Consider the following 25,246-nt stretch of genomic DNA (forward strand, 5'->3'; position numbering starts at 1 on the left):
TGCTTTTAACGGACCTCTGAGACTATCACAGTGCAGGTGCATTTATACGGAGACTTGATTACACACAGGTGGATTGTATTTATCATCATTAGTCATTTAGGTCAACATTGGATCATTCAGAGATCCTCACTGAACTTCTGGAGAGAGTTTGCTGCACTGAAAGTAAAGGGGCGGAATAATTTTGATTTGTTAAAAAAGTTTGAAATATCCAATAAATGTCGTTCCACTTCATGATTGTGTCCCACTTGTTGTTGATTCTTCACAAAAATATACAGTTTTATATCTTTATGTTTGAAGCCTGAAATGTGATAAAAGGTCGCAAAGTTCAAGGGGGCCGAATACTTTCGCAAGGCACTGTATATGCAGTGCAAACCCCATGCATTGGTAACATCTGCATGCAGATTAAGGGTCAAGTACTGCATTTACAGTATATGCCCATCTATTGAGACATGAGTGCTCTTCACAGGCCTCCATAAAAAGGGTCTGTCATATAAAATGGTACTGTATATTAGCGATTAACACCGGTACTGGGACCACTCTATACATTTCCTCACAAAATAAAATGACAAGACCTGATAAAAATAAAAAAATAACCCTCAATGTCACACAAATGCAATTCCACAAAATTCACAGCATGCACAGCAGCAGATTACCCCAAGAATAAATAGCACATGATCCAAACAAGTTGTGGCATAGAAGCCTTTGGGCTAGCGTACTTACTTCACACAAAGTTGCCCTAAATTCAAAGCACAAACATACAGTGCCTTGCAAAAGTATTCATCCCCCTTAGCGTTTTTCCTATTTTGTTGCAATACAACCTGTCATTTAAATTGATTTTTGTTTGGATGTAATGGACATACACAAAATTGTCAAAATTGGTGAAGTCACCATGAAAATTGGTGAAGGCACCATGAAGACCAAGGAGCTCTCCAAACAGGTCAGGGACAAAGTTGTGGAGAAGTACAGATCAGGGTTGGGTGATAAAAAAATATCTGAAACTTTGAACATGCCACAGAGCACCATTGCATCCATTATTTAAAAAATGGAAAGAATATGGCACCACAACAAACCTGCCAAGAGAGGGCCGCCCACCAAAACTCATGGACCAGGCAAGGAGGGCATTAATCAGAGAGGCAACAAAGAGACCAAAGATAACCCTGAAGGAGCTGCAAAGCTCCACAGCAGAGATTGGAGTATCTGTCCACAGGACCACTTTAAGATGTACACTCCACAGAGCTGGGCTTTACGGAAGAGTGGCCAGAAAAAGCCATTGCTTAACCTCCCTGTGCACCGAACCCGTTAGCGGGATGAAATTCGACAGCATACGGTGATCGCTACATAAATAGTCATATTAAACATTCATGAAAATACAAGTGTCTCACATGGGTCGAAAGCCTAGAATCTTGCTAATCCAACTGCGTTGTCAGATTTAAAAAATGATTTACTGCGAAAGAATAGAAAAAAACTATTTCAACCAGCACAGGCGTAACAAATTCACAAACTGCAATAAAATAAATTGTTTACCTTTGACGATCTTCCTCTGTTTGCAATCACAATGCTCATTGTTACACAATGAATGGTCTTTTGTTTGATAAAATCCATTTTTATAGCCTAACACGAAACATTTTGTGAACCGCTTGTGTCGTGAATTCCGTCTCATTCCATTTTCGACGACACATTCGATGTAAATACACACACGAAACGTGACTTTTCCAGTCATTTTGTGATTCTTCACAAAAAAAACTGTTTTATATCTTTATGTTTGAAGCCTGAAATGTGGCAAAAGGTCGCAAAGTTCAAGGGGGCCGAATACTTTCGCAAGGCACTGTAAATGCCTTGGAATGGCCTTGTCAAGGCCCAGACCTCAATCCAATTGAGAATCTGTGGTATGACTTAAAGATTGCTGTACACCTGCGGAACCCATCCAACTTGAAGGAGCTGGAGCAGTTTTGACTTGAAGAATGGGCAAAAATCCCAGTGGCTAGATGTGCCAAGCTCTGTAGAGACATACCCCAAGAGACTTGCAGCTGTAATTTCTGCAAAAGTTGGCTCTACAAAGTGCTGACTTTGAGGGGGTGAATAGTTCTGCACGCTCAAGTTCTGTTTTTTGTCTTATTTCTTGCTTGTTTCACCCCCAAAATTATTTAGCATCTTCAAAATTTTAGGGATGTTGTGTAAATCAAATGATACAAACTAGAATTAAAAAAGCTTTTTTTGTAAGGCAACAAAATAGGAAAAATGCCAAGGGGGTGAATACTTTCGCACTGCATACTAGACCCGAATGCAGTTTAGACTTCTCATCGAAATTCAATTCCGGTCCGACCCAAGAGCGGAGAGCTGAAGCCCGAGCCCAGGTCTGGTCCGACATTACATAAATTAATTGAGCCTGAACACGAAAAAAATGCTGATTTCTAGAAAACAGTAGGCTATATTGATTTTTACTGGTGTTGAGAACAACACAGCAGAGGAGGGCAGCAGTGGAATGAGGAGATGAGAAAACAGCCATTGGGCCTATAGAGGAAGTGCAGAGAAAGGAAAAGTCAATTTAGTTATGATCAACTGAATTATGAAAATATTGGAATAAAGTAAGCTAATGCAATTGAAAACTTGTATCAAATTATCAAACTGTATCAAACTCCCAAATTCATATCCAAACATAATACTAATTTAAAGCAATCGTCATGTGTGGCCACCTAGATTATCAGTTCAGCACCGTTTTGATTGGGACAGCGCCATCGCTTTGCTTTGAGACAAACTTGGGGGACTCGTCTAGATAAATTCATCAATGTCAGATTTTAGTTTTCAATTAATCCTCGGTTGGATATAAGGCTGGAGAAATGTGAGCAACATTGAGGTGAGTGCTAATGATCATCTTTATACTAGTTTGCTCATATATTAGCTGATCAAAACATTTCGTATCGTGTTATTCACTTGGATTTAGCTCTTCACTCGCATAGTTGCCTGTCATAGTCCCGACCAAAAGCCTGTGACTTGTCTGATTATAATTTTTTATCAGTCAATGTAATTTTGTTTCACTGACTCTGTCTATATATTTGGTTAATTGATCTCTGGCTGGACAAGTGGAAGAGGTAGCTCATTGTTTCGTTTGCTCATCGTTTGCTCACATAGTAGCCTTATATTGCCTAATATAGAGCCTAGGCTATTTTCCAATCATCCTGACTCCTTATTTGATCTGTTCTTTCCATAATATGGACTTCGTCTTTAACCAAATAGGGTGGCTATCTTCTGTATACCACCCCTACCTTGTCACAACACAACTGATTGGCTCAAACGCATTAAGAAGGAAATCAATTCCACAAATTACAAGTTAATTGAAAGGTATTGCAGGTGACTACCTCATGAATCTGCTTGTGAGAATGCCAAGAGTGTGCAAAGCTGTTATCAAGGGTGGCTACTTTGAAGAATCTGAAATAGAAAACATATTTTGATCTGTTTGACACATTTTTGGTTGCTACATGATTCCATATCTGTTATGGAATCATGTAGCAGGTTAATTAACTGCCCTGTTCGGGAGCAGAACGACAGATTTGTACCTTATTAGCTCGGGATTCGATCTAGCAACCTTTCGGTTACTGGCCCAACGCTCTAACCATTAGGCTACCTGCCACCCTGCCGTTATGATGCTGGGTGTCAAGTAAAGTTTGTGTCTCAGGTCTGAGTCAGTCCCTGATTACAGCAGAAGGATAACAACCAGCAGAACTGTGGAACTCAAGGGTCAGACTTAAATATCCCATGGAGAAGAAACAGATTTATTTTTGTATAAAATGCACCAATGCATTTGTTTTGTATGCTATTGATAGATGTATTACATCCCCTATCCATTTCTGTGACATTTGTAGTCTATGTTAGTAATTTAGGAAAATAAATATTAGATATGTGGGAACTTTAAAGTCAGATGTTCCAGGGTTGGTGGTGTTCCAGGGTTGGTGGATGTGAAGACAGATTAGAATGTGTGTCAGCATGATGCAACACAAAGAGCTCCCGTTCCCATAGAAATGAACCTTATCTCCCTTCTAGCACTTTAAAAAGAAATCATTACTTTCTGTGAATTGTCATTCACTGATCTGCTATGGCACAGTGTGGGTGAACATACAATTTAGTGGTAGTTTGACCTACCTATCATATCCCTCTGCAGAACTGTAATCATTCCACAGATAATTAATTGATGCAAATGTCATGGAAGTTTGTATTTCTTCTTTTTTAAACATGGTCTTGATGCAACATGGTTATGCCTAGGAAAACTGTATATTCCTTTTTTTTGTTTCTCAGCATTTGTTGTTGCTGTTTTTTGAAAAATACACTTACCCCATGTTCCAAACAAAGTTAAAAGTGAAACAAAGTAGAAACGTAGAAATGCGCCATTTTCATAAAACGGTATGTAGACACTGATACTGTGCTGGAGATAATTAAAATGAGGTTGAAAAGTGGTGGACTTGCCCTTTAACACTTCATGTGTCATCATTTATCAGGGTGCAGCTCAAAACAAAATATTGATATCACTAGGGAAAGGTAATAATTTTGATCCCAACTCAGCAAAGAATTGTATTCCAGTCAATTAGAGCCTGTCGGAGTTATCGCCACATGTGTTGCTGTGGACACCTGTGGGACTTTGGGAGTAGCTGGGTTAGAGAAATGGTAAAGAAGGCCTGCTTAGTAAAGCTGTGCCAGGTAGAAAGGTAGAAAGAAGGGAAATGCTAGGAAATGTCAGGAGAAAGTAAGGTTGTTATTCTTCATATTCACGTTCAAGGTATTCAGGTGAATTTCAAAAAACATACTACCATATTGTGTGCATCTTTAGCCCATCAGATGTGCTTACCGTGACTTGACCCACAAACATGTTTGCCTCCTCCTCCTGGACAGTGAGGTTTCTGGGTAGGGTTAGATCAAACGTAGGGTTGTTATCGTTGACATCAGTCACCACTATGTTCACTGTGGTGGTGGAGGTCTGGAAACAAAAACGGAGAGAAAAAAACAAGTTGTGTGTGTGTGTGTGTGCATAAGCAAACAAACATACGTGACTCGTTTCAGAAAACGAGACATATGTCGCGCGACACTTCTTCACGGGAACTCCAATTGAATGTAAACCTTTTTTAAATCAAAATACGTTTTTGGGCAGAAATGTCTTCTGGAACATGAACTTTCATGTGCCTTAATAGCAAACTTGTATGCCATCTGTAAATACTAATAAAATTGTTAATCAAGGGCCAAGTTGGTTTAGCCATGGAAAAAGCAAGAAACCTTCCTGCAAGTCATGACTGTCTGAGATAATGAGTTTTATTTTATTTTTAAATTTTTAATTTTACCTTTATTTAACCAGGCAAGTCAGTTAAGAACAAATTCTTATTTTCAATGACGGCCTGGGAACAGTGGGTTAATTGCCTGTTCAGGGGCAGAACGACAGATTTGTACCTTGTCAGCTCGGGGGTTTGAACTTGCCAGTGGGCTGGACATGCCGAGAGATGAGTTCGGATTGATCTGCCATGTACAGTAGCACACTTCTGTTCATAACATGAGCTGGTCAGTATATGTAGGTAATCCTTTCTAACGCAGGTTTTTTGAAAGATATCAAATAGCTGATAAATTCCCTCTAGTTATCTTCTTTGATTTCAGAGCATTCTCATCTGAGTGTGCCAGAGCGCAGAATAACTGATGAATTTACGAACGCTCAACACCCTTTGAGTATGGCGGGTGTCAGTAAATGTTGGCAAAAAAGCATAATGAAATTGTTGCCAGCAGCACAGTTGCAGTCACCAATACTCTGGATAAACAGCCTAACTAGCTCTGCTAGGGTGAGTAAAATGGTCAAAGTGAGCTGTTCTCTCATTTGGAAGTATCTTTCATTGTTGGAAGTATCTAGCACGGTTGTCAACGTTAGCCAGTTAGCTTGGGTGCTTGACTACTGTTGTTGGGTCAGAACGCTCGGATCAATCCTACTACTCAGCCAGAGCGTCCAGTGTGCTCTCTGAACGCTCTGAAAGCGTTACGCTCTGAATTTACGAACGGACAATCTGGCGTCGCTCTTAGTTTACGAATGCCCAGACACTCTGGCACTGCAGATTAAATTTACGAACACATCCGTACTATAAACCAGCCTTTAGTCTTGAAATCTTTGGTTATTTAGTACATAGCCTCACATGTGAATCCTTAAAGAGGTGGGTGGGGCTAAAGCTTAAGAGGGTGTGAACGATGCTTAATGGGTGTAGACAAAGAAGAGCTCTCCATTAGGTACCAAAAAATTCAAGGCCCATTTTCTCAAACGTGAGGTTACAAGTTTATCAACAAGCAGAATTACTTTCCCGTTGTTCCTCAACTGTAGTGTATGATATACCAGTTTCTAGCTCTGAGACTCTACTTTTATCCAATATAAAAAACACCATTGCTACATAAGACCGAATCAAGCCGGTCGGTCACACACTGTACTGTATGAGTGTGTGTTTTTGCAGAGTATTGAAGAGCTATGAGGGAAATCAAAACTAAATTAATTTACCTTCTGTACAATGATACAATGTAAATAATTGAATAATACTTTGCCAAACAAAAGTAAAAGCTGCAAAGAATCTAAAATATTTTCAGAAAGTTTTGGAAATCAGTCTCCAAAGCAGACTTATATAACAGCATCTGTGATGACTAGGCAAAGACAAATATACTCTACTAATGAATACATAAGGCTATCCGAAGAAACTATGTAATGAAGTCAATACAGAGACACTAAATCAAACAGTTACTGAAGCTAATTCAAACAGACTTCAATTATGCAGAGAACACAATATGGTGGCTAACAACTAAGGCTGTTAGCACACCCAAAGTCCATCTAGAGTACAACTCTGGACCCAAGTATCTGTCTGACTACATCCTACCACATGCACCCTTCGCTCCTCCAGGTCCATCTCCCTTCAGCAGCCACACAGCACACTAAAAACTATGGGTGATAATGCTTTCAGTTGTGCGGCTCCTCAGCTGTGGAATGCACTTCCAGTCACTGTCAAGGCTGCAGAGACACTAGCCTCGTTTAACCTTTTATAACTAGGGGGCAGTATTTTCATTTTTGGATAAAAAACGTTCCTGTTTTAAACGGGATATTTTGTCACGACAAGATGCTCGACTATGCATATACTATGCATATTATTGACAGCTTTGGATAGGAAACACTCTTACGTTTCCAAAACTGCAAAGATATTGTCTGTGAGTGCAACAGAACTGATGTTACAGGCGAAACCCAGATAAAAATCCAATCAGGAAGTGCCACATTTTTTGAAACCGCCTCATGCCAATGACTCCTTATATGGCTGTGAATGAGCTACGAATGAGCTTATGTTTTCTACGTATTCCCCAAGGTGTCTACAGCATTGTGATGTCTTTTTACGCATTTATGTTGAAGAATAGCCGTAAGGGACCACATGGCTCCGGCAGAAAATCTTGCGTAAAGTACACAACTAGCCATTTTTCCAATCGCTTCTTATGAGAAACCAATTATCCCGACAGATATTTTATCGAATAGATATGTGAAAAACACCTTGAGGATTGATTCTAAACAATGTTTGCCATGTTTCTGTCGATATTATGGAGCTAATTTGGAAAAAAGTTTGGCGTTGTAGTGACTGCATTTTCCGGTCGATTTCTCAGCCAAACGGAGCTATTTCGCCTACAAAAATAATCTTTTTGGAAAAAAGGAACATTTGCTATCTAACTGGGAGTCTCCTGAGTGAAAACATCTGAAGTTCTTCAAAGGTAAATGATTGAATTTGATTGCTTTTCTTATTTTCGTGAAAATGTTGCCTGATGCTAGCAGAGCCTAGCCATAGCATTATGCCATGATAAACTTACACAAATGCTTGTCTAGTGTTGGCTGTAAAGCATATTTTAAAAATCTGAGATGACAGTGTGATTAACAAAAGGCTAAACTGTGTCTCAATATATTTAATTTGTGATTTTCATGAATAGGAACATTTTCTAGGAAGATTTATGTCTGCTGCGTTATGCTAATTAGTTTGAGGCTACGTTACGCTCCCACATGAGGGATGGGTAGTATCAAGAAGTTTTAAGGCACAGCTAAAGACTGAGCTGTTCAGAAAAGCTTTCAAGGACCTATGTTAATTCTGTTCTCCTGTCCACCGGATTTGACAACACCGGTATACAGCTTTGATTGTTGTCTGATTACAATGGTCTGTTTATTGTTTTTATTATTTTTATAAAAATATATTTAAAAAAAATATTCTGTGCCTTGGGTTTGAGAAAACCGCTTTACAAATTAAATGAATTATTATTAATTATCTTTGTGGATATACAGTACACAAAGCAAATTTGGGTTCGGAATTTTAACTCCCAAAGTGTTCAAATGTAACACTTTCTTACAAGTTATATTGTTTGATATTGAGAAAGAATCGGCTGGACCTTTAAATGAACTCTTAATTAGAGCTGATGCTATTACACTTTCTCAGTGTTAGGGAATTAAGACCTGTTTTGTTACAATGACTCATTTGTTGGTGTTGTTTTAAGACTGTAGTAGGGTGTAAAGCCTTATTTGCATATTTATTTCCCAGGGTGCCGTTTGAGTGAATTTGGAGGTACCAGCCATGACTGTGTTTGCTAATAACAGAGACATGAGTTTTGCATTTAATGGCTGTCAGTCCTGTAGCCTTCACCAAGTGAGTTTGATAAGAATCCACTCCATTACGGTACAAAGGACTGAAGACAGCTTTTTAACAAAGTTACTTTTTACCATGTTTTAAAAATGTTTTACCTTTGTTAAATAATTTATACGAATGTTAAATGGCTTTTACAGATTGTTTTAGAAGAAAGTGTTTTTATTCATGTTTGCTTTTAACATGTACTTTTTAACAAATTTAAATGTAATATTCAAATGCTGTTTTCTATGTTTTTATGCCATTTTTATGTGTACAAAATTATGTACAAAAATATATATGAGCTGCTTGTAAAGGAAATGCAACGATACATTACGCTGGCTAGTGAAGTGCTATACAATTCCTTCTGGAATCCAGACAGATGTTAGGATATCCAACAATTGGAACTATTAATCACTTTCAATTTGCAGATAAAATGACTGCCAATGTAGGGAAGAATGATAAATGAGGCTACCTAAACCATTTGAATAACGGTTGAATAAGTTCAACCACATATAGATTGGATTAGTTTAGAAAATTGTTTTTTATCTTTGTGTAGTATAAGATCAATTGATAAATCAATTTGCATGCAGAAATCCTGATATTAAAACAAACTATTCTAAAAAGAAACCTGCAACAAAGAATGCTGGGAAATATGATAAGGCCCCTCCCAACATAGTCAAGTAAGAACCACACCATGTGGTGTTGATTCCACTAGAATCAACTCATACAGCTTTTTACCACAACACAGACTTAAATACCCACATTTCTGCTGTGCAGTGTTGAATTATTATCACAAAATATGAATTTCCTAGAGGGCAGAGCTCTATTTCGCTTCATCCTTGGCACTCCCTGTGAACCGTTGTGATAGAAAGGGACCCGTATCCAAAAGCCTATCATCACGGATAGGACATGGCAGTGGCAGTCCCTCCAATAGAGGAGGAGGAGCATCTGTATTCCATTGCTGGTAATACATGTACAGTGTACAAGTATAGTGCAGTTAACTTCTTAAGGTATAGGGGCAGCATTTTCACTTTTGGATAAATAGCATGCCCAATTTCAACTTCCTGCTACTCATGCCAGGAATATAAGATATGCATATTATTAGTAGATTTGGATAGAAAACACTCTGAAGTTTCTAAAACTGTTTGAATCATGTCTGTGAGTATAACAGAACTTATGTAGCAGGCAAAAACCGAGGACTAACCATTCAGAATCTTTTTTTTTAGATCTCTGTCTGTTCACTAAAGTTCTCACTAAAGACCGGACCGTGAATACACACTGGAGGTCTCGAGCTAATGGCCTGCACAACCCATCCTGGCTGGATGGTGATTCTATCCCGGCACGAACGGGGCGCAGGCACAGGACGCACTGGGCTGTGCAGACATACGGGAGACACAGTGCGCAACGCCGGCGCAGGATATCCTGGCCCGAGGAGACCAACTGGCTGTCTGGAAAGCAGGGCTGGCACCATCTGCCCTGGCTGGATCCTCACCCTAGCCCGCCAGATGCAGGGAGCTGGGATGCAGCGCACCAGGCTAAGCACAGTTACTGGAGACACCGTGCGTTCTACCGCATAACAAGGTGCCTGACCAGTACAACGCCCTCTCTCTCCACAGTAAGCACGTGGAGTTGGCGCAGGACTCCTATCTGGCTTCGCCACACTCCCCTGTGTGCCTCCCCACAATACATTTTTGGGGCTGCCTCCCAGGCTTCCAGCCGTGCTGCAGTGCTGCCTCTTCATACCGCCACCTCTCCGCTTTGGCTGCCTCCAGCTCTGCCTTGGGGCGGCAATATTCCCCCGGCTGCGTCCATTGTCCATCTCCATCCAGTATCTCTTCCCAAGTCCAATAGTCCTGATTGCGCTGCTCCTCCTGCTGCTTGGTCCATTGTTGGTGGGTGATTCTGTCACGATTGTCTTCGGGTGAAAGAGAGAAGGACCAAGATGCAGCGTGAATATAATCCATATTTAATGGGAATACTTAAAGAATGAACAAAAACAACAAACCAACAAAAATTATGAAGACGATACAGTCCCGTAACGTGAACACCAAACACTGGCACACTGGAACAGGAACAATCACCCACAAAATACCCAAAGAATATGGCTGCCGAAATATGGTTCCCAAACAGAGACAACGATAGACAGCTGCCTTTAATTGAGAACCAATCTAGGCAACCATAGACTTACAAAACACCTAGATAGGAAACACCCCCATAAACATACAAAATCCCTAGAAAAGTGAAACACATACATCACCCATGTCACATCCAGACCTAACCAAATTAACAAAGAAAACAAAGAATACTAAGGTCAGGGTGTGACACCGGTCTACAATTTGATCAATTATTAACGTTTAAAAATACCTAAAGTTGTATTACTAAAGTAGTTTGAAATATTTTGGCAAAGTTTATAGTCAACTTTTGAAATATTTTGTAGTGACGTTGCGTTTTTTGGAAGCTGTTTTTTTCTGGATCAAACGCGTCAAATACATGGACATTTGGAGATATATGGACAGAATTAATCGAACAAAAGGACCAATTGTGATGTTTATGGGACATATTGGAGTGCCAACAAAAGAAGCTCGTCAAAGGTAATGCATGTTTTATATTTTATTTCTGCGTTTTGTGTAGCGCCTGCAGGGTTGAAATATGCTACCCTCTTTGTTTACTATTGTGCTATCATCAGATAATAGCTTCTTATGCTTTCGCCGAAAAGCCTTTTTAAAATCTGACATGTTGGCTGGATTCACAACGAGTGTAGCTTTAATTGAGTATCTTATATGTGTGATTTAATGAAAGTTAGATTTTTATATAATTTTTAATTTATTTGCCGCGCTAAATTTTCCTTGTTTTTTGCCCAAGTGGGACGCAACAGTCCCCTATCCTAAAGAGGTTTTAACCTTCAAACAATGACACCAGTACACAAACCTCCAAGGCACTCGTATAAAACAATGGGAAATATAGCTGAATATGCTCAATATCTATAATCCCACAGGGCATTGAGGTAATGCCGTGCTTACATGGCCTCCTTTGGGGAAAAAGGGAGGAAAAAAACTAAATGTAAGACAAATAATTCCCAGGAGGTAGAGTGGCTTGTGAAAGTATTTTTCCTATTTTCTTCCCTTACAACCTGGAATTAAAAATGTGTTTTTTTTGCGTAGAACCACCCATCCTGGATCCAGGATGGGTGGTTCAGAGAGGTTAATGCCCTCCTTGCCTGGTCTGTGAGTTTTGGTGGGCTGCCCTCCCTTGGCAGGTTTGTTGTGGTGCCATATTCTTTCAATTTTTTAATAATGGATGCAATGGTGCTCTGTGGGATCGTGCTCTGTGGGATGTTAAATTTTTTAAATATTTTTTTTATAACCCAACCCTGATCTGTACTTCTCTACAACTTTGTCCCTGACCTGTTGGGAGAGCTCCTTGGTCTTCATGGTGCCGCTTGCTTGGTGGTGCCCCTTGTTTAGGGGTGTTGCAGACTCTGGGGCCTTTCAGAACAGCTGTATATATACTGAGATCATGTAACACTTAGATTGCACACAGGTGGACTTAATTTAACTAGTTATGTGACTTCTGAAGGTAATTGGTTGCACCAGATATTATTCAGGGGCTTCATAGCAAAGATGGTGAATACATATGCACACACCACTTTCTGTTTTAAACATTTTTTGAATTTTTTGAAACAAGTTATTTATTTCATTTCACTTCACCAATTTGAACTATTTTGTGTATGTCCATTACATGAAATAAAAATAAACATCTATTTAATTTACAGGTTGTAATGCAATTTCACGTCATCTCTCTCTGAGAGGTCAAAGGTTTACAACATCCTCACATCATCTCTCTTTCTGAGAGTTTGAGCTCTGAGAAAAAACCGAACAGATTATAAAATAATAGCTACATCCAATGTAAGGCCTCCTCTCTTCCTTCACATTTCATGACAGAGCAGACTAAACCTTCTATGATGGACTTCACATACCCAAGCTCCTGAAGGCTAATGAGGTGTGGGTCTTGCGTGGACGGGCGCTATTAAAGCCCAGAATCTCCCTGCTACAGCATCGTATTTCTGGATGTGGCCATCAGTTTGATGCTGATTAATGAGCTCCTATTATTTATTTATCAGAGGAACTAGTTGTCTGTGATCTCCCCTCTCTGTAACCCAAGTCCCTAAGACATGGCCAGGGTACCACCACGACAGCCTTTGAAGTGAAAACACGGTTGGAGCCCAATAATTTGTGGCCGTGGTGAGGTCTGATGATTTGCATAGGCTGGCAGTCACCTTATATGAGGGTTAAGGACAAGTCAAATCAAAGTGTATTGCTCACATACACATAATTAGCAGATGTTATTGGGGGTGTAGCAAAATGCTTGTGCTTCTATCTCCAACAGTGCAGTAATATCTAACAAGTAATATCTAACAAATTTCACAACATATACCCAATACACACAAATCTCAGTAGGAATGAATTAAGACTATATACATATGGACGACAATGTCAAAGCGGAACGGACTAAGATACAGTAGAATTGTATAGTAAAACAGTATATACATTTGAGTTGAGTAATGCAAGATATGTAAGCATTATTAAGTGACTAAGATACCATAGAATAGTATAGAATACAGTTTATACATATGAGATGACTAATGTCAGATATGTAAACATTATTAAAGTGACTAGTGTTCCATTCCTTAAAGTGGCATTGATTCCTAGTCTATGCCTATAGGCAGCAGCCTCTAATGTGCTAGTGATGGTTGTTAACAGTCTGATGGCCTTGAGATAGAAACTGTTTTCCAGTCTCTCGGTCCCAGCTTTGATGCACCTGTACTGACCTCGCCTTCTGCATGATAGTGGGGTGAACAGGCAATGGCTCGGGTGGCCTTCCTGTTACATCGGGTACTGTAGGTGTCCTGGAGGGTGGATAGTTTGCCCCGGTAATGCGTTAGGCAGACTGCACCACCCTCTGGAGAGCCTTGTGGTTGTGGGCGGTGCAGTTGCCGTACCAGGCAGGGATACAGCCCGACAGGATGCTTTCAATTGGGTATCTGTAAAAAATTGGGAGGGTTTTAGGTGACAAGCCAAATTTCTTTCACCTCCTGAGGTTGAAGAGGCTCTGTCTGTGTGGGTGGTCCATTTCAGTTTGTTAGTGATGTGTATGCCAAGGAACCTGAAGCTTTCCACCTTCTCCACTGCGGTCCCGGCGATGTAGATAGGTGGGTGTACCCTCTGCTGTTTCCTGAGGTCCACGATAATCTCCTTTGTTTTGTTGATGTTGAATGAGAGGTTGTTTTCCAGGCACCACACTTCCAGAGCCCCCACCTCCTCCCTGTAGGCTGTCTCGTCATCATTGGTAATCAAACCTACTACTGTTGTGTCATCTGCAAATTTGATGATTAAGTTGGAGGCGTGCTTGGCCACTTAGTTATGAGCTAACATGGAGTACAGGAGGGGGCTGAGCACGCACCCTTGTGTGATCCAAGTGTTGAGGATCAGCGGAGGGAAGGTGATGTTTCCTACCTTCACCACCTGGGGACGGCCTGTCAGGAAGTCCAGGACCCAGTTGTACAGGGTGGGGTTCAGACACAGGGCCACAAGCTTAACTTCGTATGGCTGCAGGGCAGTATTGAGTAGCTTGGATGAAAAGGTGCCCATTGTAAATGGCCAGCTCCTCAGTCTCAGTTGCTAATATATGCATATTATTATTAGTATTGGATAGCAAACACTCTAAAGTTTCCAAAACTGTCAAAATATTGTCTGTGAGTATAACATAACTGATATTGCAGGCGAAACCCTGAGGAAAATCAAAACAGGAAGTGGCTTCTATTTTGAAAACCCCATGTTCCATAGCCTCACTTTGCTCCATTTAAAGGGATATCAACCAGATTCCTTTTCATATCGCTTCCTCAAGGTGTCAACAGTCTTCAGACATAGTTTCAGGCTTTTATTTTGAAAAATTAGCCAGAACGATAACATCGCGTCAAGTGGTCGCATGAGTTTTGCTCGCTCAACAGAGTTTGGGTAGCCATTGCTTTTCCCTCTCCTACTGACAAAGACATTTGCGGTTGATGTATTATCGATTATATATTTTAAAAACAACCTGAGGACTGATTATAAAAAACGTTTGACATGTTTCTGTGGACATTACGGAAACTATTTGGAATTTGTCTGCGTTGTCGTGACAGCTCTTTCCTGTGGATTTCTGAACATAACGCGCCAAACAAACGGAGGTATTTTGGATATAAAAATCATCTTTATGCAACAAAAGGAACATTTATTGTGTAACTGAGAGTCTCGTGAGTGAAAACATCTGAAGATCATCAAAGGTAAATTATTAATTTGATTCCTTTTCTGATTTTCGTGACCAAGCTACTTGATGCTAAGTGTACTTAATGTTTTGTCGAGCGATCGATAAACTTACACAAATGCTTGGATTGCTTTCGCTGTAAAGCACATTTTCAAAATCTGACACAACAGGTGGATTAACAAAAGGCTAAACTGTGTATTCCTATATTGCACTTGTGATTTCATGAATATAAATATTTTTAGTAATATTCATTGAATGTAGCGCTATGCAATTCAGCGGTTGTTGATGACAATTATCCTGTTAATGGGATTGCAGCCATAACAAGTTAACCCCACTAGGGTATGTTGGACGCTAGCGTCCCACCTGGCCAACATCCAGTGAAATTGCAGAGCGCCAAATTCAAATACAGAAATACTCATCATAATTTTTTTTTAAACATACAAGTATTTTACATAGGTCTAAAGACTAACTTCTTGTGAATCCAACCACGGTGTCAGATTTCAAAAAGGCTTTACGGCAAAAGCATACCTTACGATTATTTGAGAAAATTGCCCAGCAGACAAATCATTACAAACAGTAACCAGCCAAGTAGAGCTCAGAGATTACTGAACCTGTACATAGCCCAGCTATAATTTAGCCCAAGCAACTACCTCTTTCCCTACTGTATTTATTTATTTTATTTATTTATTTTGCACCCCATTATTTTTATTTCTACTTTGCACATTCTTCCACTGCAAATCTACCATTCCAGTGGTTTACTTGCTATATTGTATTTACTTTGCCACCATGGCCTTTTTTTTGCCTTTACCTCCCTTATCTCACCTCATTTGCTCACATCGTATATAGACTTGTTTCTACTGTATTATTGACTATGTTTGTTTTACTCCATGTGTAACTCTGTGTCGTTGTATGTGTCAAACTGCTTTGCTTTATCTTGGCCAGGTCGCAATTGTAAATGATAACTTGTTCTCAACTTGCCTACCTGGTTAAATAAAGGTGAAATAAAAAAATAAAACATTAAAAACTTCATATCACTTCATTAGACCTCTTGTGTTTCTCTCGTGTAGTGTATGTAGGGGAATCACGAGGGCGGGACTGCTCTCACCCTGTCACGTTCCCATGGTTACACAAGATCTGTTACAATTACAGAACCCTTGGGCACCTCGAATCACATCTCTATCTATCTCATTCTCTCTCTTTCTCTCGCTCTCGCTCTGTCATTCTTTCCTGATGCGCCCTCTTTGTCTACCCTCTCTCTATCTCACTAGTCAATTGCACAGAATCTCTCCCACTCTATGTATATCGAACACCATAATCTCCTCCTCAACTGTATTTCACTTTATTACACCTGATGGGCTGCAGGTGCAGATAGTAATTGTCCTGATCCCATGGGGACTCCATCATAATAAACACACACAAGCTCACATGTTTGCAAGTCCACACCCATACATGCACACGCACACCCGCACATACACGCCAGTGGTGGAAAAAGTACCAAATTGTCATGCTTGAGTAAAAGTAAAGATACCTTAATAGAAAATGACTTGAGTAAAAGTAAAAGTCACCCAGTAAAATAATACTTGAGAAAATGTCTAAAAGTATGTGTTTTTAAGAATACTTAAAACCAGTTGATCCTACCGATACCGGATCCGGGAGCGTGACTACAGGCTCAGCTCATTACCATAACGCAAAATGCGAAAAAATATTCTTAGAAATATTTAACCTCCACACCTATACAAGTCCAATAGCTCAAATGAAAGATAAACACCTTGTTCATCTACCCAGCAAGTCAGATTTCTAAAATGTTTTAAGGCGAAAACACACCACACATTTATATTAGACCACCACCGAAACAAAAGACAAGAGGCGGCCATTTTGTCCCAGAAAATATAAAATTATAAAAGCAGGATTAAAAATAAATCATTCACTAACCTTTTGAAAATCTTCATCAGATGACAGTAATAGGACATGTTATACAGTAAAAAAAAATATTTTCAATAATATGCTATTTATATCCATAAATCTCTGTTTACAATGACAACATTTTTGAAAAATGCTACTCAAATGTCAGGAGAAATTATGATAGCTCCGACAGATAACGTCAGATAACGAATACACATAAGCAATACACATGACAAAATATACATGTTCTACATATAGTTACAAAGATACACTTCTTCTTAATGCAACCGCTGTGTTACATTTATTTTTAACGTTACAGAATTCGTTCACTAGGCTATAATATGAGGCGGCGCTCAGATATTAGCTGTATGTCTCCTCTACGTTTGGAGAGCACAGAAACCCAAAATGAACCACATAAATATTCCCTTACCTTTGATGTTCTTCGATCAGAAGACGTGGAAGGAGTTATACTTACCCAATACATCGTTTGGTTTCAAGTTGTGTGTCTCTGTATTAGCATATGCTAACAGCTTCAGCTGAAATGCACCCAAAATGACTTCTGGTCCCGCACTCTTGCGCATCAAAACTTCAAAATTACATATTATATGTCGACTAAACTGGTCAAACGAAGTGCAGAATCGAGCATTAGGATGTTTTAATCGTGTAAAACAAAGATCAGCGCTAACAGACAAACCGAAGTCAATTGGTGCTTCATGGAAAAAGTGGCCGACTCGCGCAATAGAGTGCATGTATTTTCGCGTGACCCGAATGTTTTCGCCCGCCAAAGGACAGGGGCGCGCTAGATTCTAACAAAGAACGCGTCATTTGAAAGCAGACATCGCGCTGAACACATAGAAACTGTTCCTGGATCCGTAGCTGGTTGGGAAGGGTGGGGGCGATGACGTCAAAGTTGTCCCAACTTTTCTGTTGAGAAGAGGGTGTTTGGAAGAAAGGCTGCCCTGGGAGTTCTGCTTTACATACAGACATAATTTAAACAGTTTTAGAAACTTTAGAGTGTTTTCTATTCAATAATTATTATTATATGCATATATTAGCAATTTTGGAAAAAAATCTTTTCAGTTTACTATGGGCACGCACTTCCTCCAAAGGGGGCAGTATTCAGCCCTAGGATCAACTCCTCGTCTTGTCGTGTCCCGTATATATATATATATATTTACAACTTTTTTTCACATACATTTTTTTTAAATTTTCCATCAACTCATCTTCAAAACACTCTCCTGCAACCCGCCTCACCAATTTATATTTATAAAAAAGTATTATTTACCTCAAATCTGTAATCCTCCAAGAAGCTAGCTAGAAACTCCAAGAAGCTAGCCAGAAACTAGCCAGAAGTTAGCCAGGAGCTAGCCAGAAGCTAGCCCAGAAGCTAATCGGTAGCTAGTTCAGAAGCTAGTTAGCTTCTTTACTGGCAAATCGTTAGTATTCAGCTAACCACGGTTTGTGGTCATCAGCTATCCTTTAGCTCGAAAATCTATCGCCAGTTTTGTAAGGCGCAGCGCGGCTCGGAACGGAACATACCAGACCAATTTTTCTCTCCATGTCCCTGGATTTCAACCGCTCTCTGGACATTCATACCTGGATCTCACAGCTAGCTAGCTGCTATCCTTGTGACTATCGGCTTTCGTCGATTCCGGAGCAAACATCAATTATTCCGGAGCTAGCCAGCTCCGTCAATCACTCCTGAGTTCCATCAATCACTCCTGGGCTGCAGTCACCTATCCGGACCCGTTTTGCTGCCTACGTGGAGCCCCACCGGGCCTTCACAACTGACTGCCGACGTTATCTACCCGAAGGAGTTATCCGGCTGGCTCCTCCGTCGCAACGTTACCTGAACGCCCATCTGCGGCCTGCTAACCGTTAGCCGTCTTATCGGCTGCTATCTGAATAGACAATCGGACTATTTATTTATTTATTTTTATTATTATTATGTTTTCTTCTTGGGCCTCTATAACTATATCTATTGTTTTTATTTTTGTTGTTGTTGTGTGATTTGGATTAATCCCCTCTACCACGCGGAACCCCACTAATCTACTGACGGAACGCAAGAGGTGGCTAATAACAGACCTCCATCCTATGCTAGCTTGCTACCGATGGCCTGGCTAGCTGTCTAAATCGCCGTTACCCCCAACCAACCTCTCCACTCACTGGACCCTTTTGATCACTTGACTAAGCATGCCTCTCCTTAATGTCAATATGCCTTGTCCATTGCTGTTCTGGTTAGTGTTTATTGGCTTATTTCACTGTAGAGCCTCTAGTCCTGCTCACTATACCTTATCCAACCTATTAGTTCCACCACCCACACATGCAATGACATCTCCTGGTTTCAATGATGTTTCTAGAGTCAATATCTCTCTCTTCATCACTCAATACCTTGGTTTACCTCCACTGTATTCACATCCTACCATACCTTTGTCTGTACATTATACCCTGATGCTATTTTATCGCCCCCAGAAACCTCCTTTTACTCTCTGTTCCAGACGTTCTAGACGACCAATTCTTATTGCTCGCACCCTTATTCTACTCCTCCTATGTTCCTCTGGCGATGTAGAGGTGAATCCAGGCCCTGCAGTGCCTAGCTCCACTCCTATTCCCTAGGCGCTCTCTTTTGACGACTTCTGTAACCGTAATAGCCTTGGTTTCATGCATGTTAACATTAGAAGCCTCCTCCCTAAGTTTGTTCTATTCACTGCTTTAGCACACTCTGCCAACCCGGATGTTCTAGCTGTGTCTGAATCCTGGCTTAGGAAGACCACCAAAAATTCTGAAATTTTAATTCCAAACTACAACATTTTCAGACAAGATAGAACTGCCAAAGGGGGCGGTGTTGCAATCTACTGCAAAGATAGCCTGCAGAGTTCTGTCCTACTATCCAGGTCTGTACCCAAACAATTTGAACTTCTACTTTTAAAAATCCACCTCTCTAAAAACAAGTCTCTCAACGTTGCCGCCTGCTATAGACCACCCTCTGCCCCCAGCTGTGCTCTGGACACCATATGTGAACTGATTGCCCCCCATCTATCTTCAGAGCTCGTGCTGCTAGGCGACCTAAACTGGAACATGCTTAACACCCCAGCCATCCTACAATCTAAACTTGATGCCCTCAATCTCACACAAATTATCAATGAACCTACCAGGTACCTCCCCAAAGCCTTAAACACGGGCACCCTCATAGATATCATCCTAACCAACTTGCCCTCTAAAAATACCTCTGCTGTCTTCAACCAAGATCTCAGCGATCACTGCCTCATTGCCGGCATCCGTAATGGGTCAGCGGTCAAACGACCTCCACTCATCACTGTAAAACGCTCCCTGAAACACTTCAGCGAGGAGGCCTTTCTAATCGACCTGGCCGGGGTATCCTGGAAGGATTTGATCTCATCCCGTCAGTAGAGGATGCCTGGATATTTTTTTTAAATGCCTTCCTAACCATCTTAAATAAACATGCCCCATTCAAGAAATTTAGAACCAGGAACAGATATAGCCCTTGGTTCTCCCCAGAACTGACTGCCCTTAACCAACACAAAAACATCCTATGGCGTTCTGCATTAGCATCGAACAGCCCCCGTGATATGCAGCTGTTCAGGGAAGCTAGAAACCATTATACACAGGCAGTTAGAAAAGCCAAGGCTAGCTTCTTCAAGCAGAAATTTGCTTCCTGCAACACTAACTCAAAAAAGTTCTGGGACACTGTAAAGTCCATGGAGAATAAGAACACCTCCTCCCAGCTGCCCACTGCACTGAAGATAGGAAACACTGTCACCACTGATAAATCCACCATAATTGAGAATTTCAATAAGCATTTTTCTACGGCTGGCCATGCTTTCCACCTGTCTACTCCTACCCCGGTCAACAGCACTGCACCCCCAACAGCAACTCGCCCAAGCCTTCCCCATTTCTCCTTCTCCCAAATCCGTTCAGCTGATGTTCTGAAAGAGCTGCAAAATCTGGACCCCTACAAATCATCCGGGCTAGACAATCTGGACCCTTTCTTTCTAAAATTATCTGCCGAAATTGTTGCCACCCCTATTACTAGCCTGCTCAACCTCGCTTTCGTGTCGTCTGAGATTCCCAAAGATTGGAAAGCAGCTGCGGTCATCCCCCTCTTCAAAGGGGGGGACACTCTTGACCCAAACTGCTACAGACCTATATCTATCCTACCATGCCTTTCTAAGGTCTTCGAAAGCCAAGTCAACAAACAGATTACCCACCATTTCGAATCTCGAATGAATGAGGTCGCTCTTGCTGCTGGTGAGTCTCTGATCCACCTCTACGCAGACGACACCATTCTGTATACTTCTGGCCCTTCTTTGGACACTGTGTTAACAACCCTCCAGGCAAGCTTCAATGCCATACAACTCTCCTTCCGTGGCCTCCAATTGCTCTTAAATACAAGTAAAACTAAATGCATGCTCTTCAACCAATCGCTACCTGCACCTACCCGCCTGTCCAACATCACTACTCTGGACGGCTCTGACTTAGAATACGTGGACAACTACAAATACTTAGGTGTCTGGTTAGACTGTAAACTCTCCTTCCAGACCCATATCAAACATCTCCAATCCAAAGTTAAATCTAGAATTGGCTTCCTATTTCGCAACAAAGCATCCTTCACTCATGCTGCCAAACATACCCTTGTAAAACTGACCATCCTACCAATCCTCGACTTTGGCGATGTCATTTACAAAATAGCCTCCAATACCCTACTCAACAAATTGGATGCAGACTATCACAGTGCAATCCGTTTTGTCACCAAAGCCCCATATACTACCCACCATTGCGACCTGCACGCTCTCGTTGGCTGGCCCTCGCTTCATACTCATCGCCAAACCCACTGGCTCCATGTCATCTACAAGACCCTGCTAGGTAAAGTCCCCCCTTATCTCAGCTCGCTGGTCACCATAGCATCTCCCACCTGTAGCACACGCTCCAGCAGGTATATCTCTCTAGTCACCCACAAAACCAATTCTTTCTTTGGCCGCCTCTCCTTCCAGTTCTCTGCTGCCAATGACTGGAACGAACTACAAAAATCTCTGAAACTGGAAACACTTATCTCCCTCACTAGCTTTAAGCACCAACTGTCAGAGCAGCTCACAGATTACTGCACCTGTACATAGCCCACCAATAATTTAGCCCAAACAACTACCTCTTTCCCAACTGTATTTTATTTATTTATTTATTTTGCACCCCATTATTTTTATTTCTACCTTGCACATTCTTCCATTGCCAAACTACCATTCCAGTGTTTTACTTGCTATATTGTATTTACTTTGCCACCATGGCATTTTTTGCCTTTACCTCCCTTCTCACCTCATTTGCTCACATCGTATATAGACTTGTTTATACTGTATTATTGACTGTATGTTTGTTTTACTCCATGTGTAACTCTGTGTCGTTGTATCTGTCGGACTGCTTTGCTTTATCTTGGCCAGGTCGCAGTTGTAAATGAGAACTTGTTCTCAACTTGCCTACCTGGTTAAATAAAGTTTTTTTTAAAAAGAAGGAAAAAAAAGAAGGGGAGGACCTTGACACCATCGATATTGAGGCCTGCAGCTGCTGATGTTGTTCATGATGGTGCGAGTGCTAATCAAGACAACCTCTGTTTTTTTAAAGTTGAAATCCTGAGAGTCGATTAACACACCTGTGCGTCAATCGATAACAAAAATCACCATCAAAATCTGTCAGTTTAAGCTAGAGAAAAACTACATGACCAAAAGTATTTGGACACCTGCTCATCAAACATCTCATTCCAAAACCATGGGCATTAATATGGAGTTGGTCCCCCTTTTGCTGCTATAACAGCCTCCACTCCTATGTGAAGTCTATCCACTAGATGTTGGAACATTGCTGCGGGGACTTGCTTCCATTTAGTCACAAGAGGATTAGTGAGATCAGGCACTGATGAAGGGCGATTAGGCCTGGTTCGTAGTCAGCGTTCAAATTCATCTCAAAAGTATTCAATGGGGTTGAGGTCAGGGCTCTATAAAGGCCAGTCAAGTTCTTCCACACCGATCTCAACAAACCATTTCTGTATGGACCTCACTTTTTCCAAGGGGGCATTGTCATGCTGAAACAGGACAGGGGCTTCCTCAAACTGTTGCCACAACGTTGTAAGCACAGAATCATCTAGAATGTAATTGTATGCTGTAGCGTTAAGCTTTCCTTTTACTGGAACTAAGGGGCCTAGCTCAAACCACGAAAAAGCCCCAGACCATTATTCCTCCTCCAAACTTTACAGTTGGTACTATGAATTGGGGCAGGTGGCGTTCTCATGCCATCCACTAAACTCAGATTTGTCTGTCGGACTGCCAGATGGTGAAGCGTGATTGATCCCTCCAGACAACGCATTTCCACTGCTCCAGAGTCCAGATTTCAGGAATGTGTATGGCTACTCGGCCATGTAAACCCATTTCATTAAGCTCCTGACGAACAGTTCTTGTGCTGACGTTGCTTCCAGAGGCAGTTTGGACCTCGGTCGTGAGTGTTGCAACCGAGAACAGACGATTTTTACACACTACGTACTTCAACACTCGGAGGTCCCCTTCTGTGACCTTGTGTGGCCTACCACTTCGAAAGCTAAGCCGTTGTTGCTCCTGGATGTTTCCACTTCACAATAAAAGCAACAACAGTTGACCGGGGCAGCTCTAGCAGGGAAGAAATTTGACAAACTGGCTTGTTGGAAAGGTGGCATCCTATGACGGTGCCACATTGAAAGTCACTGAGCTCTTCAGTAAGGCCATTCTACTGCCAATGTTTGTCTATGGAGATTACATGGCTGGTTGTATGCTCAACTTTATACACCTGTCAACAACGGTGTGGCTGAATTAGCCAAATCCATTAATTTGAAGTCGTGTTCCCACACTTTGGTAAATATATCTGCGGTGAAAAGTGGTAGAGCTAGAGCGTTGTTTGTCAGACCATGAGACATCACGAAAATCAGTCTTCTCACAAAAACATGCTGCCTTTGACACCCTGAACCATCAGATCCTCCTCTCCACCCTCCCAGGGCTGGGCATCTCAGGATATGCACACTCTTGGATTGCATCCCACCAGGCAGGCCGCTCCTACCAGGTGACGTGGAGAGGATCTGTGTCTGCACCATGTACTCTCACTACTGGTGTCCCCCAGGGCTCGGTTCTAGGCCATCTCTTCTCTTTATACACTAAGTCACTTGGCTCCGTAATATCCCTGCATGATCTCTCCTATCATGTCTATGCGAATGACGCTCAACTACTTTCTCCTTCCCCCCTTCTGACACGCAGGTGGCTCTGAGTGCCTGGCAGATATCTCGACTTGGACGTCGGCTCACCACTTCAAGCGCCACGAGACAGAACTGACCCTGGACAACACCCTGTCGTTCTTTGCAAACATCAAAGCAGTGACCCGCTCCTGCAGATTTATGCTCTACAACATCCGTAGAGTACGACCCTATCTCACACAGGAAGTGGCGCAGATCCTAATCCAGGCACTTTCCCTCTAGAGTCTGGATTACTGCAACTCGCTGTTGGCTGGCTCCCCGCTTGTTACATCAAACCCTTGCAACTTATCCAGAATGCTAAAGCCACCTGCTTCACTGCACACTCCACTGTCTTCAATCGAATCTCGCATCCACTACAACATGGAACTTATCTAAGGAACAGCAAGAGGAACTGCCCCTCACTACATTCAGGCTATGTTCAAACCCTTCACCACAACCCGAACACTCCGTACTGCAGAAAGGTGAATTCCTCTCTCAGTGTATCAGACTAAAGCAGGTTTTCCTCTAGGATTTTTCCTATGCTTAGCTAAATCCCATTTATTTTTATCCTGAGAAACTCCCCAGTCTTTGCCGATGTCAAGCATACCCATAGTATGATGCAGCCACAACCATGCTTGAATATAGCGATGTAGTGTTGTGTTGTGTTGGATTTAGTCCAAAAAGTATATTCCTTTGCCGTGTTTTTTTTTCAGTATTACTTGAGTGCCTTGTTGCATACATGCAGGCTGACCTCGGCCATCAGTTGAACAGTTGTTCACAGTTGTTCACATGTGTGCGGCTGGCTTCCGGGTTAAGCGGGCAGGTGTTAAGAAGAGCGGTTAGGCGGGTCATGTTTTGGAGGACTCAGCCTTTGCCTGCTGAGCCCGTTGCAGAGATGAGACAATATTGAAAAAGCTGGTAAAAAATATAAACATTTTTAAAAAGTTGCATGGATGAACTCTGTGCTACTTTTTAACATGATTGTTGAATGACTACCTGATCTCTGAACCCAACACATCTGTAATGTCCCTCAGCTGAGCAGTGAATTCCAAACACATATTCAACCACAAAGACCAGGGAGGTTTTCCAATGCCTCGCAAAGAAGGGCACCTATTGGTACATGGGTAAAAAATAAAACGTAGAC

At 41.4% G+C, this 25,246-nt stretch overlaps 1 protein-coding gene across 1 annotated transcript in view; it reads right to left on the reverse strand.

The window, feature by feature from the left end:
* The window catches only part of LOC109898852 (protocadherin-15), a 207,684-nt gene that overhangs the window by 87,311 nt on the left and 95,127 nt on the right, over positions 1–25,246 (reverse strand). The window contains exon 16 of the mRNA XM_031835700.1: positions 4,838–4,966. Within this exon, the coding sequence (XP_031691560.1) occupies positions 4,838–4,966 (129 nt within the window). The remainder of the gene's footprint in view (positions 1–4,837; positions 4,967–25,246) is intronic.

Source organism: Oncorhynchus kisutch, linkage group LG11 (assembly GCF_002021735.2).
Source record: "Oncorhynchus kisutch isolate 150728-3 linkage group LG11, Okis_V2, whole genome shotgun sequence".
NCBI classification, from domain to species: Eukaryota; Metazoa; Chordata; class Actinopteri; order Salmoniformes; family Salmonidae; genus Oncorhynchus; species Oncorhynchus kisutch.